The sequence below is a fragment of the Physeter macrocephalus genome, chromosome 13 (assembly GCF_002837175.3).
Source record: "Physeter macrocephalus isolate SW-GA chromosome 13, ASM283717v5, whole genome shotgun sequence".
NCBI lineage: Eukaryota > Metazoa > Chordata > Mammalia > Artiodactyla > Physeteridae > Physeter > Physeter macrocephalus.
This window is the reverse complement of record NC_041226.1, coordinates 82,496,959-82,511,911: the sequence shown is the minus strand read 5'-3', so window position 1 is coordinate 82,511,911 and position 14,953 is coordinate 82,496,959. Positions and strand designations below refer to the sequence as shown.

The 14,953-nt window shown below is 61.8% G+C and overlaps 3 protein-coding genes across 4 annotated transcripts; 2 read left to right on the top strand and 1 right to left on the bottom strand.

Annotated features, from left to right (window-relative positions):
* Positions 1 to 2,936: 2,936 nt before the first annotated feature.
* TMEM203 (transmembrane protein 203) lies at positions 2,937 to 3,752 on the bottom strand. The gene has a single exon (XM_024126528.3). The coding sequence runs from the start codon at positions 3,545 to 3,547 to the stop codon at positions 3,137 to 3,139; it is 411 nt and encodes a 136-aa protein (XP_023982296.1). The 5' UTR covers positions 3,548 to 3,752; the 3' UTR covers positions 2,937 to 3,136.
* Positions 3,753 to 4,036: 284 nt separating this feature from the next.
* On the top strand, positions 4,037 to 12,127 carry NDOR1 (NADPH dependent diflavin oxidoreductase 1). 2 transcript variants are annotated; one of them, XM_007103647.3, is made up of 14 exons: positions 4,037 to 4,266; positions 4,604 to 4,681; positions 8,236 to 8,333; positions 9,352 to 9,450; positions 9,530 to 9,631; positions 9,727 to 9,936; positions 10,142 to 10,263; positions 10,382 to 10,602; positions 10,680 to 10,787; positions 10,955 to 11,069; positions 11,196 to 11,342; positions 11,428 to 11,546; positions 11,615 to 11,709; positions 11,794 to 12,127. In XM_007103647.3, the coding sequence occupies exons 1-14, from the start codon at positions 4,105 to 4,107 to the stop codon at positions 11,936 to 11,938; spliced, it is 1,821 nt and encodes a 606-aa protein (XP_007103709.1). In that variant the 5' UTR covers positions 4,037 to 4,104; the 3' UTR covers positions 11,939 to 12,127. The 2 variants fall into 2 exon arrangements, with proteins under 2 accessions (XP_007103709.1, XP_007103711.2); XM_007103649.4 differs by lacking the exon at positions 11,615 to 11,709 and having other exon boundaries at positions 4,112 to 4,266; positions 11,794 to 11,946.
* Positions 12,128 to 12,374: 247 nt separating this feature from the next.
* Positions 12,375 to 14,535, top strand: LOC114487493 (ring finger protein-like). Its single transcript, XM_028497748.2, has one exon. The coding sequence runs from the start codon at positions 13,075 to 13,077 to the stop codon at positions 13,657 to 13,659; it is 585 nt and encodes a 194-aa protein (XP_028353549.1). The 5' UTR covers positions 12,375 to 13,074; the 3' UTR covers positions 13,660 to 14,535.
* The last annotated feature ends 418 nt before the right edge of the window (positions 14,536 to 14,953 follow it).

Below are 14,953 nucleotides of genomic sequence, written 5' to 3'. Positions count from 1 at the left end.
CAGGCCCGCCCCGTGCCCGGCGGCCTCACCTATGGGAGGGAGGATGGCCAGCCGTGCTGATTGGAGAGCGCTCTCCCCGACCCCGCCTTCCCGCGGGCCTCAGTGGAGCAGCGCCCATCGCGGGAGCCTGTCCCCATTGGGGAGGCCCCCTTGGACACGCCCCCGACGCCTCACGCCGCTCCGTGGAGGCCCCCACTTCCGCCTCTGCTCCCTCGGCCTGCCGCGCCCGCGGGGCGGAGCCGGGAAGGAGTGGATCCTGGCCGGTGGGCGGGTCGGACCCCTGGGGCCCCAGGTCAAGTGTGACCTTGGCCGGGTTTGGTCCTTCCTCATCGTGCCAGCACTCTGCCCGCCTGTTACCCCCCGCGGAAAGCGCGGTGGAGGAAGGGCCAACCCGGGACCGGAAGGCTGTCCCGCTCCCGTAGGCGGTGTGCCGGCTGCACGCCAGCCTCTTGCCTCCCGGTCCAGGACCCTCCGGGTCCAGGGACTGCCCACCTGCGGTCCTCGGTCCTCTACGGGCCTTAACGGAAATGCCAATGTTGGAGCCCCAACCCGTGCTGAGGAACCGGTTTCTGAGGAATCCCTAGCTTTTGCCGGCCCCCAGAATCCACTCTGTGGCTCAGACGGGTGGTGGAAACTCTCTACCCGCACTTTGTCATCCAGGACCCAGCAAACACGGACTGGAGTGCGGAAGCTGTAAGCAGGCACAGAGGCAGGGGACTCTCTCCTCGCACACAAGCAGGCCCACAACTCTCCAACGCAGAGCCACAAAAGCCAGGGCGTGTATTCCATTCACCCGCTGAACCAGCCCCATCCCAACGCTAACCCTGAGTGCACAGCTTCTCTGCCTGCTTGCCGTGGGGAAGTTCACTCTCCGTGGAGGGCTGCACAGTGCCCACCACAATCTTTCCGGCCTGTGGGAGCCAAGGAGAGAAGGGGAAATTGGTGGGCACAGGCAAGGACAAATGTTACCTGCCTTTCCATCACCCGCCCTACAGTCAACAGATGTTAAAAAATGACACTACTGCGTCCCACACCACTAAGCTGTCAGGGACCAGGCTCCAAGAGCGCCTGGGGCTCTGCAGAGACCAGGGGCGGGTTTCAACCCAGGGCCCTTCTCAGCTTCTGGATCCCATGGCAGTCTGCAGCTACCACTACCTTAACAGTACTTTAATAGCCCTGTTTATTCAGCTGGAGAAAAGAAACTGGATTTCAGCCTTGCAGAGGTCAAGTGTTCCTCCAGGACTCTGCTCAAATCACCTTTCCGAAGGAAGCTAAATCTTCTTATGCTCATCACTTCTATGCCGACAGGATTACCTAATCCTGAACGACCAGAACACAACAGGGGAGCAACAAAACACACAAACTAAGAATAACATGAAAAGGAAACCCGCTCCCAATGGTCAGCTTGTATCTGGCTTTGACACAAGTTATGCCAATCCTGGGTAGGAGACATTTTTGTAGCTGTGGCACAAACTACACCAGCCTCCAACTCAAGCATATCAATGGTTCAGGCCATGCAGCATCCATCCCAGGACAGGAGTCATGAAGCTGCTTCACTAGAACAAGAGTCCAAAGACATGTTCTGTAAAAGGCCATACAGTAAATATTTTAGCCCAGTGGTTCTTAACAGGGAGTTCTGTCATTCAGGAGACTTGGCAATGTCTGGAGACACTTGTGGTTGTCACAAGTGAGGGGTGCTATTGGCATCTAGTGAGTGGAGGCCAGGGATGCCGCTAAACACTCTACAATGCTCAGAACGGCTTCTCCCTCTGCACACACAGCAATGGTCCGACCCAAAAGGCCAACTGTGCCAAGACTGAGAGACCCTGTACACTGCAGGCCACATTCGCTTTCTGTCACATTCTTCTTTGTTTTTACAACCCTTTGACAATGGAAAAGTTATTCTTAGCTGATAGGCAGCACAAAAACAGACCCCAGGCCACAGACTGCTGGCCCCTGCTCTGCAGATCAGCAAGGCCCACAAAGACGCTGATGTCACACAACCTGCTTGGTAGGTCCTCAACACTGGTCCACCTGGGCTGTCTTCACCCTGGCTCCCTAGGCAGGAAGCAGGGATTCTCCGAGGAAACTGGCCCCCATCCACCCAGCGCACTCTAGCCAAGTTCCAGCACCACCCCCCCCTTACAACCTCAGCTCTGTAACCAGCTACACCACACAGCAGGGAGCATCTCAGCATTCATCTCATTTCACCCTCAAAAGGTCAGGCAACCACTGTGCATTTCAGCAAAACATTCTCTTATTTTATTTTTATCTCAGCAAATGTTCTCATTTGGCACCTGACTGGCATCAAACCAAAGCCCTTAGGCCAACAGGCGTGGCCTGAGACCATCTGCAAACTTCCCATGTGTCTGTTTCAATGGCTATGCGCGTCAGAGCACCTGTTCCTCTCTCTGGTCCCTTAGAGCGGCCTAAAGGTCTCAGGTGCACTAACAGCGCCAGCCATGAGGTGGTGGAAAAGTCGTGACACTGCAATCTGCTGGGATAGGAAGACAAGCAGCGCGTTGAAAGCAAGTTCTTTTCTCAGGCAACAGATATCCAGATAGGGTCCCGATCATGCTTATTCAACATACTCCTGTCTGCCTGGGCTAGAATGAAGAAAGAGCCATCCTCTCCAGTTGCACTGGGGAGGAGACACAAGCTGGTTTACACTTTTTAGAGCTCAAGCATCTAAGGAAGTCTTGTCTGGGGGGATGGGGCAGTAAGCTCTCAGGTCAGCACTGCTAGCCAGGGGAGATCCCGAGTCCAGCTTTGCAGCCTTTGCACAGTGGGTCCTTTCCCAGGATCCATGAAAATACTCAGTGCCCATCAGGACATTTTACTTATATGCAGTTTCCAACTGTCAGAGGAGTTCAGGACTGTCTGGCCTTCTCAGGATCCTTCTCAGGATCTCTATTCAAGATTAGCTATTCAAAGCATGAAATAAGAGGGAATATATTTTAAGAATCAAGGCTGCTCTTTTTAGCCCTGCTGAGGGAACAATTTCAGACGTGACTGATAGAGAAAGCTGGGCACCCAGGAGGGCACAAGCTGGCTTTCAGACCCAGACTTCCCCTCTGGTACGGCGGAAGCGGGACCTCAGCGTGGGGTCCAGCGTTCCAGCTTATCTTCTGCGAGCCTAGCTGACCCGGCAGGCACGGATCATGAGCAGCTGCAGGAGGATGAAGGCCGGAGACGCGATCAGGCCGAACCAGAGCTCCCGAGTGCGCTCCACCAGCTTCTGGCACAACAACATCTCGAAGACGAACTTCAGGCTAAGAACCGTGAGGACCCAGAAAAGGCGGAGCACGGCCAGCCGCTTCTCTCCATCCTGGAAGAGCCGCACGGAGACGATAGTGGTGAAGTAGGTGCTGAGCCCGTCAGCGGCGAAGAAGGGCACGAACACGTTCCACCAGGAGAGGCCGGGAGCCAGGCCGTCCACACGCAGGGCCAGCAGCACGGAGAACACCAACAGGGCTAACAGGTGCACGAAGATCTCGAAGGTAGCGAAGCCCAGCCACTGCACCAGCTCCCGGAGCGAGAAAAGCATCGCGCCGGTTGAGCGCGGGCCAGGGCCCGGCCGATGGTCCCACCCGCCAGGCTGCGCCGCCACTCCCCACGGGCCTCGCTGGCGCCTGCCGCCGTCGCCGCCGCCGCGGCCAGCGAGAGGCAGAAAGCGGCCCCGCCTGCCCCGGCCCTCGACCCCGGTACGCAGCCGATCCCCCGGCCCCCGCGCGGGACCCAGCACTGGCCGCCAGCCGGCGAGAACACCAGCAGGGCCAACAGGTGCACGAAGATCTCTAAGGTAGCAATGCCCAGCCACTGCACCAGCTCCCGGAGCGAGAAAAGCATCGCGCGGGTTAAGCGCGGGCCAGGGCCCGCCCGACGGTCCCACCCGCCGGCCCTCGGCCCTGGTACGCAGCTGATCCCCCCTGCCCCCGCGCGGGACCCAGCACTGGCCGCCAGCCGACGACCGCCTTGCTCGGACGCCATGCCCCGCTGGGCGCGGCCCAAGGGCGTCACTTCCGGCCGACGGCGGAAGTCGGAAGTCCGACCCGATCCCGGCCGCCAGGGCCAGCGGGAACTGTCTGCCGGTCCAGTTTCTGAATGCAGGGGACCCCGGGGCGCACCCCGATGCCGAACACGCGGCTTCTGGTGCTCTTCGGCAGCCAGACAGGCACAGCCCAAGATGTGTCGGAGAGGCTGAGCCGCGAGGCCCGGCGCAGGGAGCTCGGCTGCCGGGTGCAGGCCCTGGACTCCTACCCCGTGGTGAGGGCTCCCTGGGCCTCGGCGGGGAGACCCAGCAGGCTTGGGGTGCCGGCCCCCAGAGTCCTCGACCCTAGGGCGCCGCGTTTTATCTGAGAGCGGGCCCTTCCGTTACGGCAGATTTAGGGGCCGAGAAAGCTTGGGAACAGCGGCCAGCTTAGCACTTGGAGGAGGGGGTGAGGTAGGAGGGTGGAGCCTGAAAGAGAGAAGGCAGGCCAACCGTTCGCGGGTCCTAAGTACATTTGCCCCATCTCTCTGAGTGAAGGAGACGGAGCCAGGCTGCTGGGAGGATGGCTGGTCATTACAGCCCGAGGCCTTACATGTGTGTCTTTTTGTTGAGGTGAATCTGATAAATGAGCCCCTGGTGATATTTGTTTGTGCAACTACAGGCCAAGGAGAGCCCCCGGACAACATGAAGGTAAGGCTGACCTGAAGTGGCTTACTGTGCGTAGGAGCTCAGATCCCTGCCTTCGGCCCTCACCCCATTTTCATTGCCTGGAAAGTCTTGAGAAGCACAATAAATAGTTGTCCTACTATATCTGCTGCACGTCAGCCATGGATTTGGGAGGAGATCTTCAGGTGGAGCTGGGGGCTCTGCTTGTCCTCCTTAATAAACTCTTCACAGGCTACCACTTTAGCTTTTCATGTTTTTCCAGGACCATATATAGATCTGGTATGGGTCTTGTGTGTATTTCAAAACTGATCTTCAGGGAACATTCTTTGATTCTTTGACCATCTTTTGAGTACACACTGTATTCCAAGCATAATCTAGTGCTGGGAATCTAGCTATGAACCCAGTAGTCACATTTCTACCCTTTCGGAGCTCAAAATATAGCAAAAGCAAAAGAGTTGAATGGGTAGGTACAATACCAGGAAGTGCATGCTTCCAGGGAAAGTGCCAAATGTCATGGGAGCATTAATAAGGGCTATCTAGCTCATTCTGGGAGTTCAGGGAGAGCTTTCTGGAAGAAAGGAGTATAGGCTAAGTCCTGAAGGATAAGTGGGGGGCTAGCCAGGCACCAGGAAAGAGGGAGCAGCCTCTGCAGAGGAGAAAAACAGCCCAGCCTCTGGGATGAGCAGAAAGCAGTTCAGGATGGTCGGGGTTGGAGAGGAGAAGGGGGCAGGCAGCCAGGTCGGATACCAAGAAGCCCAGCAGTCACAGGGAGGCAGATGGACTTGAAACAAAGGGCCATGGAACCCATGGGATGACGTGATCACGTTCGTATTCTAGCAAAACTAGCACTTGTCTGCAGGGGGAACAGGCTGCAGGAGAGCAGGGACAATGGGTGGGGGGGAACACAGTGCAGCCAAGAGCCTGGTGGCTTGAGCCAGGATGGTGGCAGAGTAGCGGAAAGTGGACCCACTCCAGAGGTGTTAAGGTAGAATTGATCGAATGTGTAATCATATCTCAAAGATGAGAAAAAAGGTGGAATCAAGACAGGAATTTGGGCTCAGGTAGTAGGATGGTTGGTGGTTCCAGGCACAGAAGCAAGAGAATAGGGAGGGTGAGGTGCCTGGACATCATCCAGGTGGAGACGCGCAGCTGGTCTGGAGCTCCGGTGAGGATCCTGGGTGGAGGTGGATGTCACAGTGACCAAAATGTGGAGGCGAGAGAAAAGGAGCACCTCCCTCCCCCAGGGCAGCTGCCCTAAGCACGGAGGGCGTGGAAGGTGTAGAAAAGCCTGTGAGGGGCAGGAAAGTGGCCCCAGCAGCAAGAGGAGGGAGCACACACCATCTCCAAGGTCAAGGGCAGAGAGTTGACTTTCCAGAGGATGGTCTCCGGCACTCAAAGCTGCAGGGAAATGAAGTAGGATAAGGCCTGAGAGGCATTGCTGGGGTTTATCAGCAAAGGGACTGCTGGTGATCTCGGGGAGAGAAGCTTTGAAGAACGTCTGTACACTAAACAATTCAAAAAAGTTTACTGCTGCGAGTGGGGCTAAGGGATTAAAAAGAGGATACTCGTGAGATGGAGAAACCCAGGTCTGTTTAAATGTTGGTGGGGGAAAGGAGGCAGAAGGTTGAAGAACTGGGTTGGAGTGGGGATGCTGTGGGAGAGCCCACACAGGAGCACGCACGGGAGAAGAGGCAAGTCTGGGAGACCAAAGGCAGGAGGATGGTGGATGCCAGAGACGCAGGGTGGGGCGGGGGAGGTGATGAAGACCTCCGTCAGGTCAGCTGGCAGAGGTACAGACTTCACGTCGGAATCCAACAGCATGAAGGTGGTGACAGTCACACTGGGACGAGGGTGGATAAAGGAGTGCAGGGTGCCGGGATGGACACCCTACGGAAGTGGTCAGGATGGGGCCCTCCCAACATAGCACGGACTGGAGGCTTCTCTGAGAGGCTCAGACCAGGGGCCCGGGGACCGGCTGCGCACTAAATAGGAAGACCCCAGCCTCTTTGTCACGGTCCTCTGAGGACGCTGGCCAGGTGTGCCCTCCCAGGCAGCCAGGGCCTTGCCCCACTGGTGACAGGCGCGAACTTGGGGTTTTCTATCAGCTTTTTTTTTTTTTTTAATTTATTTGTTTGTTTATTTTTTGGCCGCATTGGGTCTCCGTTGCTGCGCGCGGGCTTTCTCTTGTTGCGGTGCGCGGGCTTCTCATCGCGGTGGCTTCTCTTGTTGCGGAGCACAGGCTCTAGGCGCGCGGGCTCAGTAGTTGTGGCTCGCGGGCTCTAGAGCGCAGGCTCAGTAGTTGTGGCGCACGGGCCCAGATGCTCCGCGGCATGTGGGATCTTCCCGGACCAGGGCTTGAACCGTGTCCCCTGCATTGGCAGGCGGATTCTCAACCACTGCGCCACCAGGGAAGCCCCCTCTATCAGATTCTTAAGTACACATAGAGCAGAAAGAATGACCACGCGCTCAAGGAAAGACCCCCGTGAAGGACAGTGACCAAGAGAGGCACAGGCAGATCCCAGAGGAGCGGAGGCAGAGCAGCCAGGGCTCCATGTGCGAGAAGGGAGAGCTTGGCACCCTCGGGACAGAAACGCAAAACCTGGGCAGAGTTACGGATGAGGAAACACTGCTTAAGATGATACCAGATCAGAAGATAACGTTGAGAAATTCTCCGAGAGAATATAACAAGATAGGAAACAAGAAAGATGATATCAGAATTCCGAGATTATTCCAGCAGCCTGGAAACGGGAAGAGTGGTGAGGGAATTACCAAGGGAAGCAACAAGACTACAGGACAGGTCTCCAGCCCGCGAGCCCACCATGTGCCCAGGAAGGGCCCGTGGGGTGTGGACAGGGCTCCCACTGACACACGTCTCATGTGGGTTTCAGCCCTTGGGCGCACAGAGTGCCCAGGTGTCTGGCGGGGGACAGAGCAGGGCACAGAGGGACGCTGGCTTCTCAGCAGCGATCACCCGCTTGGACCAGCTCAGAGCAAAGCTTTGGGCTCTTGGGGAAGACGATTTCATCTAAAGTGTGCCCTGTTGTCTACCAGTCAGTGTGAGGGGAGGCCAGGCATTTTCAGACATAAGCCATGGGAATTGCATCTTCCCTGGACCCTTTCTCAGGAAGCGCCCTGGGGGGCTCCACAACCTGCCTGAGACAAGATCTAAGCAGGAATGAGCAGGGGGTCTCAGGAGGCAGAGCAGGCGTGGTCCCCAGCGGTGGCCCGTGCAGGAAAGTCTTGAGAAGTCCAGGGAGCGGTCCAGGGCCAGTAGGCAGAATTGTGCCCCGACAGGCCCAGGACCCCTCCACCCCAGGGGGCATCTGTCTGGCCAGGTACAAAGCAGAAGGGAGGTGGGCTGTGAGGCGAGGCCTGGATTGTACCCAGAGGGCAGTGTCTCAGGGCTCAGGTCACCAGTGGCCAAAGGTGAAGGGGAGCTTTGTTTAAAGCACCTCTGTCGGCCTGCAGGGAGGCCAGGGCAGGGCGTGGAACGGGATGTGCTCCTGCACGGGCTACCCAGCGGGTGACCCTGCGATCAGGGAAGGAGAGGGACTTGGGCTCCGTCTCTCCTGCTGTAGAACTTCTGGAGGTTCATCTTCCGGAGGAACCTGCCATCGACCTCCCTCTGTCAGATGGACTTTGCTGTCCTGGGCCTTGGGGACTCATCTTACGCCAAGTGAGTAAGGGCGGGCAGGCTGCTGGCCACAGGGACTGTCTTTGGGGTCAAGCACAAGGTGTCCTGGCAGAGGGCTGGGTGACCCAGCCCCCAGGGCTCCCACTTTGGGACGTGGCCCTGGCCATGCGTCCTCGTCCCACAGATACTCTCTGGCGGGCACTTCCTCCGTGGCCAGAGGCCCCAGGGCTCGGAGGGCAGGCAAGATCCATGCAGGAAGTGGGCAGGGCAGCAAGGTGGGCACCTTCCAGGGCAGGAGGTGATGTTTGGAGCCAGACGTCCAAGGTCTGAGCCAGCGTCATCTGTCACCGTGTGACGTAGGGCGATAAAGGCCTACCTGGCTCTTCCCCCACCTTTATAAAAAGCCTTTCGTGAGCTATTTGGGCTTACAAAGAGCAGACAGAATGGTGAGCTGCAAACAGGCGGCGGGCACGAGAGACCCCAGCCCCTGGGAGCCGCCCTGAAGCCAGCACTTCCCTGGACATGGCCATGTGACTGCCTGCCTCTGCTTTTTTTTCTTTCAACGTTTTCACAACGTAGCCATGTCCTAAGCAGAGAATGCTATCGCTTTGCTTTATTTTTTGGGGAAGTACAGAGGGCTTTGTGTTCAAGAGTATGCATGGCGTTAGGTTCCCAAAATATTAAAACCCGTAACTGTGCAGCACAGGAGCTGAGGGAGGGGTCGCTGGGTACAGACACCTCCAGAGCCGGACGCAGCATGAGGCCTGCAGTCGTCCAGGTGAGAAGGACAGAAAATGGGTGGCATAGTTATCCTTGCCTACGGGGGCTTGGGGGTTTTGTTCAGTGCGTAACGTAGACATCTGTTCCTGCTGGTGGGCGCGCCCACAGGAGGGGTGAGAGACCCTTCCGTTGACAGCGGCCCTGCGAGGAGCTGCCCTTCAGGGAGCAGCGAAGTGACCCCAGGAAGACTTGGGACCCTCCACCCTGCGCAGCCAGCTGGGCGCTTCCCTCCTGCCCCCGCCTGGGGCCCGGGTCAGCACCAGCCTCCGTCTCTCCGTAGGTTCAACTTTGTGGCCAAGAAGCTGCACCGACGGCTGCTGCAGCTCGGGGGCAGCGCCCTCCTGCCCGTGTGCCTGGGCGATGACCAGCACGACCTGGGGTGAGTGGGGGCGGAGCACCCTCCCGCAGGCCCAGCCGGGAGCGGGGTCCCCAGACCAGCGTGCACGTGCTCTCTGCAGGCCCGACGCCACCATTGACCCCTGGCTGCTCGACCTGTGGGAGAAGGTGCTGGGGCCTCACCCTTTGCCCCTTGACCTCGGCCTGACCCCGCCCAGTGTCCGGTAAGTGCGGCCTTGGGGCCTTGGGGCTGCGCCTGCAGGCGCAGCAGACTCGGCCTGGCTGGCCAGTGGTCCGACAGTGTCTTCCCCCTTCACAGTTGGCCCTCCAAGTTCACCCTGAAGTTCCTCCAGGAGGTCCCCAGCGCATGCTCTGAGGAGCTGAGTGTGGCCGGGACAGAGCCTCAGGGACCCCCTTCAGAGCTACAGCCCTTCCTGGCACCCATGGTCACCAATCAGAGGGTCACCGGCCCCTCACACTTCCAGGATGTTCGGCTGATTGAGTTCGACCTCACGGGCTCTGGGCTTAGGTGAGGGTTGGTCCTGGGGAGCCGTGGAGGGCGCAGCCGCAGCAGGGGGGACCGTGGTCTGGGGTTCATTAGGTCCTCTTCCAAAGCGGGCACTCAGCGGGGCAGAGAAGAGAGACGGCGGCCAGGGAGGGGGGACCAAGGACCCCCGCCGGCCCTCCCTGGCCGCTTGCTTGCTTCCTCTGAGAGCCCTGGGTGTCCCCCACAGCTTCGTGGCCGGCGACGTGGTGCTGATCCAGCCCGAGAACACGGCCAGCCACGTCCAGCAGTTCTGCCAGGCGCTGGGCCTGGACCCTGACCAGCACTTCACGCTGCAGCCCCGGGAGCCGGGTGAGCCCGGGAGCCGCTGCTGCCGCCCGTGCGCTGTGCCCTCTTCTGTGTCCCCAGCCCCCGGGCTGCCCCCACTCCGCGTCCCCAGCCCCCCACAGCCTCCTGTTCCCCACCGCAGGTGTCCCCTGCCCCGCGCGGCTGCCCCAGCCCTGCTCCGTTCAGCGCCTCGTGTCCCAGTACCTGGACATCGCCAGCGTCCCCCGCCGCTCCTTCTTTGAGCTCTTGGCCTGCCTCTCCTGCCATGAGCTCGAGCGGGAGAAGCTGCTGGAGTTCAGCTCGGCCCAGGGCCAGGAGGAGCTGTGCGAGTACTGCACCCGGCCCCGCAGGACGGTCCTGGAGGTGCGGGCAGGGGCAGGCGGGCGGGCGGGCGTGTGTGGCCGCTCCAGCCGCAGCCCTCCTGAGGCTGTCTCCGCCAGGTGCTGTGCGACTTCCCACACACGGCTGGCGCCATCCCCCCGGACTACCTGTTGGACCTCATCCCCCTGATCCGGCCGCGGGCCTTCTCCATTGCCTCTTCTCTGCTGGTGAGGGGCCGGCCTCGGGGCAGCCAGGGCCGGGGCCACCAGGGTGGACAGCGGGGCCCTGCATGAGGGCTTTGGGCCTCCCCCAACCCTCACCGGCCACTGGGACCAGCCGGGTGAAGTGGCTGGAGCCTGAAGCAGGGCAGGGTACCCACTGTCCCCTCCCCCAGGCCCACCCCTCGAGGCTGCAGATTCTCGTGGCAGTGGTGCGGTACCAGACACGCCTCAAGGAGCCCCGCCGGGGCCTCTGCTCCAACTGGCTGGCGTCTCTGGACCCTGGGCAAGGTGACCCTGGCTCTCTGGGGTGGGGGGCTGTGCGCAGGGCCCCGTTCCCCCGCGTGCACCACAGCCAGTCCTGGGCTAGGGCCCTGGGCCTCCGAGCTTCTTCACGCCACCTCCCTCCCGCGATAGGACCTGTGCGGGTGCCCCTGTGGGTGCGGTCAGGGGGCCTGACGTTCCCAAAGACACCAGACACGCCTGTGATCATGGTGGGGCCGGGCACTGGTGTGGCCCCCTTCCGAGCAGCCATCCAGGAGCGAGTGGCCCAGGGTGAGACCGGTGAGCACGGAGTCTCGGGCGGGGTGGCGGCTGGGCTGAACCTCGAGGGCCCAAGTCCTGGCTCAAGGCCCCCACGCTTCCCCAGAAAACGTCTTGTTCTTCGGCTGCCGCCAGCGGGGCCAGGACTTCTACTGGGAGGCCGAGTGGAAGGAGCTGCAGACGCGGGGCTGCCTGACTCTCGTCACGGCCTTCTCCCGGGAGCAGGTGGGTGTGGGGGGGGGCGGGGAGGGAGGCCGCAGGGCGCAGACTCACCCCGTGCCCCCGCCCTGCAGGAGCAGAAGGTGTACGTGCAGCACCGGCTCCGGGAGCTCGGGCCGCTGGTGTGGGGGCTGCTGGATCTCCGGGGCGCTCACTTCTACCTGGCGGGGTGAGCCCGGGCGCAGGTCGTGCCGGGGGACCAGTTCCCTGGGAACTCTGACGGTGCTGAACCCTAGCCTGCCTCTCCCTCCAGCAACGCCAAGTACATGCCAGCTGATGTGTCGGACGCCCTGACGTCCATCTTCCAGGAGGAGGGCGGGCTCTCCGGCCCCGCCGCAGCCGCCTACCTCGCCAGGCTCCAGCGGACCCTGCGTTTCCAGACTGAGACGTGGGCCTGAGGAGTCGTCCCGCCGTTGGCCGCGGCCACTCTGACTGCTGCTCTCTGGAGGCCATTGTTACCTCTCTCCCTGTCCAATCCCAGCCGGGAGGACAGCCAGCTCTCCTTCCTGCACAGACCCCGAGCGGCGGGAGGAGACCCCCAGGCAGCCCACACCTCACAGCCTGAGCAATAAAGGATGAGCTTTGAGTGGCCGCTTCTTACCCGCTCTTCCTTGTGCCATTGTGCCTCTCACGCGGTGGGTGGGCCCACAGCTCACCCACCCTGCTGGTGACGGAATAGCCCGCCCTGCTGGGCGCGAGGGCACCATTACTCAGCCCCACACCTCGGCGCCCGATTCTCACGTGGTGGGTGCCAGCTGTTTTGCCCACCTTGTACGAGCTCTGCCCTGGCCCTGATGGCCCAGTAGGGGGAGGCCTGGAGAGGCACCCAGCAAGGCTGGCATCGACCATCCCCTCCCAGCCCAGGGCAGAGCAGCCCAGGCCCTGAGAGGGAGGGGGCGCGGCCTCGGGGCGGGAGGGGAGGGGCGTGGCCCTGGCTGGTGGGGGAGGGACGTGTGCGTGGTGTCCCCGCCCCGCCCCGGGAGTGGAATTCCTGCTGGAGGAGTTAGGCTGGCCTGCCCACAGCGTCACCGCCTAGAATACAGCTGGCTGACACAGGGATCGCTGCGGCTGGGCCTGGCAGACCCTCTTGGGGACGGGACTGCACGCTGGGCCCAGGAGCCGCCCGGAGCTGGCACGGCTATTGGGGCCCGAGTGAAGTTTACTCTGAGTGCGGCCTGAAGCCAGAAGGAGGTGGCAGTTGCCGCAAGGTCAGTGCCAGGCCGTGCCCCAGCCCCGGAGGGCCACACTGACCTTCACAGCCCCAGCCTCCCCCGTCGCCGCCCTGGGGTCCCCGCCCACCCATCCCGACCCCTGCCCTGGAGGCACCGCCCCTGAACTGTGCCCTGGGGCCCGCACTCATGGCCCTGCTGACCTCAGCTCTGGGCTCACCAGTCTGCCTTTGGCCTCCCTGAGCCCTGAGCGCCTGGACCCGCTGCGCCAAGTGCTGGTAGAGGATGGGTCGGACGGCGGGGCCCTGGGGAGCCCTCAGGGTGCCAGGACTCCAGACAGTGAACCCCTGCTGGGGGCCGCAGCCATGGCCCGCCCCTGGGCCAGGCCCACCGAGGAGGAGGAGGAGGAGGAGGAGGAGGAGTGCCCCATCTGCACAGAGCCCTACGGGCCCGGGGAGCACCGCCTCGCCCTGCTGAACTGCGGCCACGGCCTGTGTGCGGGCTGCCTGCACCGGCTGCTGGGTGCAGCCCCCAGTGCTGACCTGGGCCGGGTGTGCTGCCCGCTGTGTCGCCAGAAAACCCCCATGCTCGAGTGGGCGATCTGCCGGCTGCAGGAGGAGCTGCTACAGGCCGATGGGCCCCAGCGCCCTGCGCCCGCTGCCCTCCCCATGCCCCCCCAGCGGGGCGCCGGGCCCTGGGCCTCCCTAGAGCACCGCTACCAGCTGCGCTTCCTGCCGGGGCCTGCGGGCAGCCGAGGCTGCCTGCCCTTCCTGCCCTGCCCACCCTGCCTGGGCACCCGGCTCTGGGCCCTGCGGGAACGGGGGCCCTGCACCCGCCGCCTGGCGCTGCTGGGCCTGCTGGCCCTCGAGCTGCTGGGGCTGCTGCTGATCTTCGCTCCGCTTGTGCTGCTGGGGCTGCTCTTCGTGCTGCTGGACAGTTCCCGCCGCTAAGCAGAGCCCGTCACGTCTGCCACCAGCACAGCCTGGGTCTGGGACAGCCATGGCCACCAGCGGACAGGAGGCCCAGACTGGCCCGAGCCTTGGTGCCATGGGGCCTTGGGAGCACCTTGCCCTGAGGCCCAATGACCAGGCTGAAGGACCCAAGGTTGACCGGGGCACTAGCCTTCAATCAAGACCCAGCACCCGGGCAGGGCCACCCAGGAGCCTGTGTTTAGCATCTGACCCAGCCAGAGACTCCAGACTGCCCTGCTGCCCGGACATGAGCCACTGGTGCCCAGGACAGCACTGGAGGAGGTCTGTGACCAGGGCCCCAAGTGCCCCTTGATGGACAAGCCCCACACTGCTGCTGGGCTGTCTCCGCCCTCCCGGCTGGCCTACCTGCAGGAGGGGGACGGGACGGGTGCAATGGACACGAAAGTGAACAGAGGCCTGGCAGGGAGTCGAGTCCTTGGAGTGGGCAGAGCCGTGGGCCGGGGCTGCAGGCCACCCACTTGCCCACGTTCCAGATAAGGCCCAGCGTGTGTTCCCTGAAGGTCAGGGTAGCCGAGGGGAGGGCCCCTGCCGCGCAGGCCCAGCCCACAAAGGGCCTGCTCACCTGGCCAGTCAGGATCCGAGTGGCGGCCCTGAGCGGCCGGAGGGTCAGCACATGCCCCTCAGCTTCAAGGGACGTGGGCCCAGCCAGGTCCTGGAGACACAGAGCACCAAGCTGGGCCCCAGTTCTGCCCCCGCCTCCTCTGTGACCTCCCTTCGTGGAGCCGGGGCCTTTATCTGAAGGACAGGCGCCGTCACAGCACCACCTCCTAGGCTCACTGGTGACATGCTGAGCCCTGTGCCCGGTGCGCAGATGGCTCTCGGTAATAAACGGTAGGTGCTACTGACCGTCGTTGCTACGTCGCTGTCATCTTTACCCTGCCTTCACCAACCAGGCGACAAAGTTCCTTCTCCAAATCCAGGTCGTCTCAGTGCCAGACAGGAGGCCCTCCTCCGGTCCTCATACCGGCTCGTGCCTGCGGCCAGCCTTTGTCCCAGCCCCAGCCCAGGCTGGCCCCAAGGCCATTCTCACACAACCTCAGAGGGTCAGGTAGGCACCAGGAGCCAGCTGGACTGACTTGTCCCCCCGTTGGCTGCACTCACATCCAGTGGCCAGTGCAGAGGAAGCGTCCTCCCTTTGCCCAGCTGGGCCTGCTTTGCACACCTGCCTCCACAGTCCTGCCTGACACATACAGGAGGCTGGCTCCACACAGAGGTATGGGGTGCACACACACACACACACACACACACACAC

Bases quoted from the DNA above. Each gene is read 5' to 3' on its own strand.
- NDOR1 (XM_007103647.3), top strand. From the start codon at position 4,105: ATGCAGGGGACCCCGGGGCGCACCCCGATGCCGAACACGCGGCTTCTG. The intron at 10,788-10,954 runs GTGAGGGGCCGG...CCCCTCCCCCAG, and splicing joins CCATTGCCTCTTCTCTGCTG to GCCCACCCCTCGAGGCTGCA. The intron at 11,070-11,195 runs GTGACCCTGGCT...CTCCCGCGATAG, and splicing joins GTCTCTGGACCCTGGGCAAG to GACCTGTGCGGGTGCCCCTG.
- TMEM203 (XM_024126528.3), bottom strand. From the start codon at position 3,547: ATGCTTTTCTCGCTCCGGGAGCTGGTGCAGTGGCTGGGCTTCGCTACC.
- LOC114487493 (XM_028497748.2), top strand. From the start codon at position 13,075: ATGGCCCGCCCCTGGGCCAGGCCCACCGAGGAGGAGGAGGAGGAGGAG.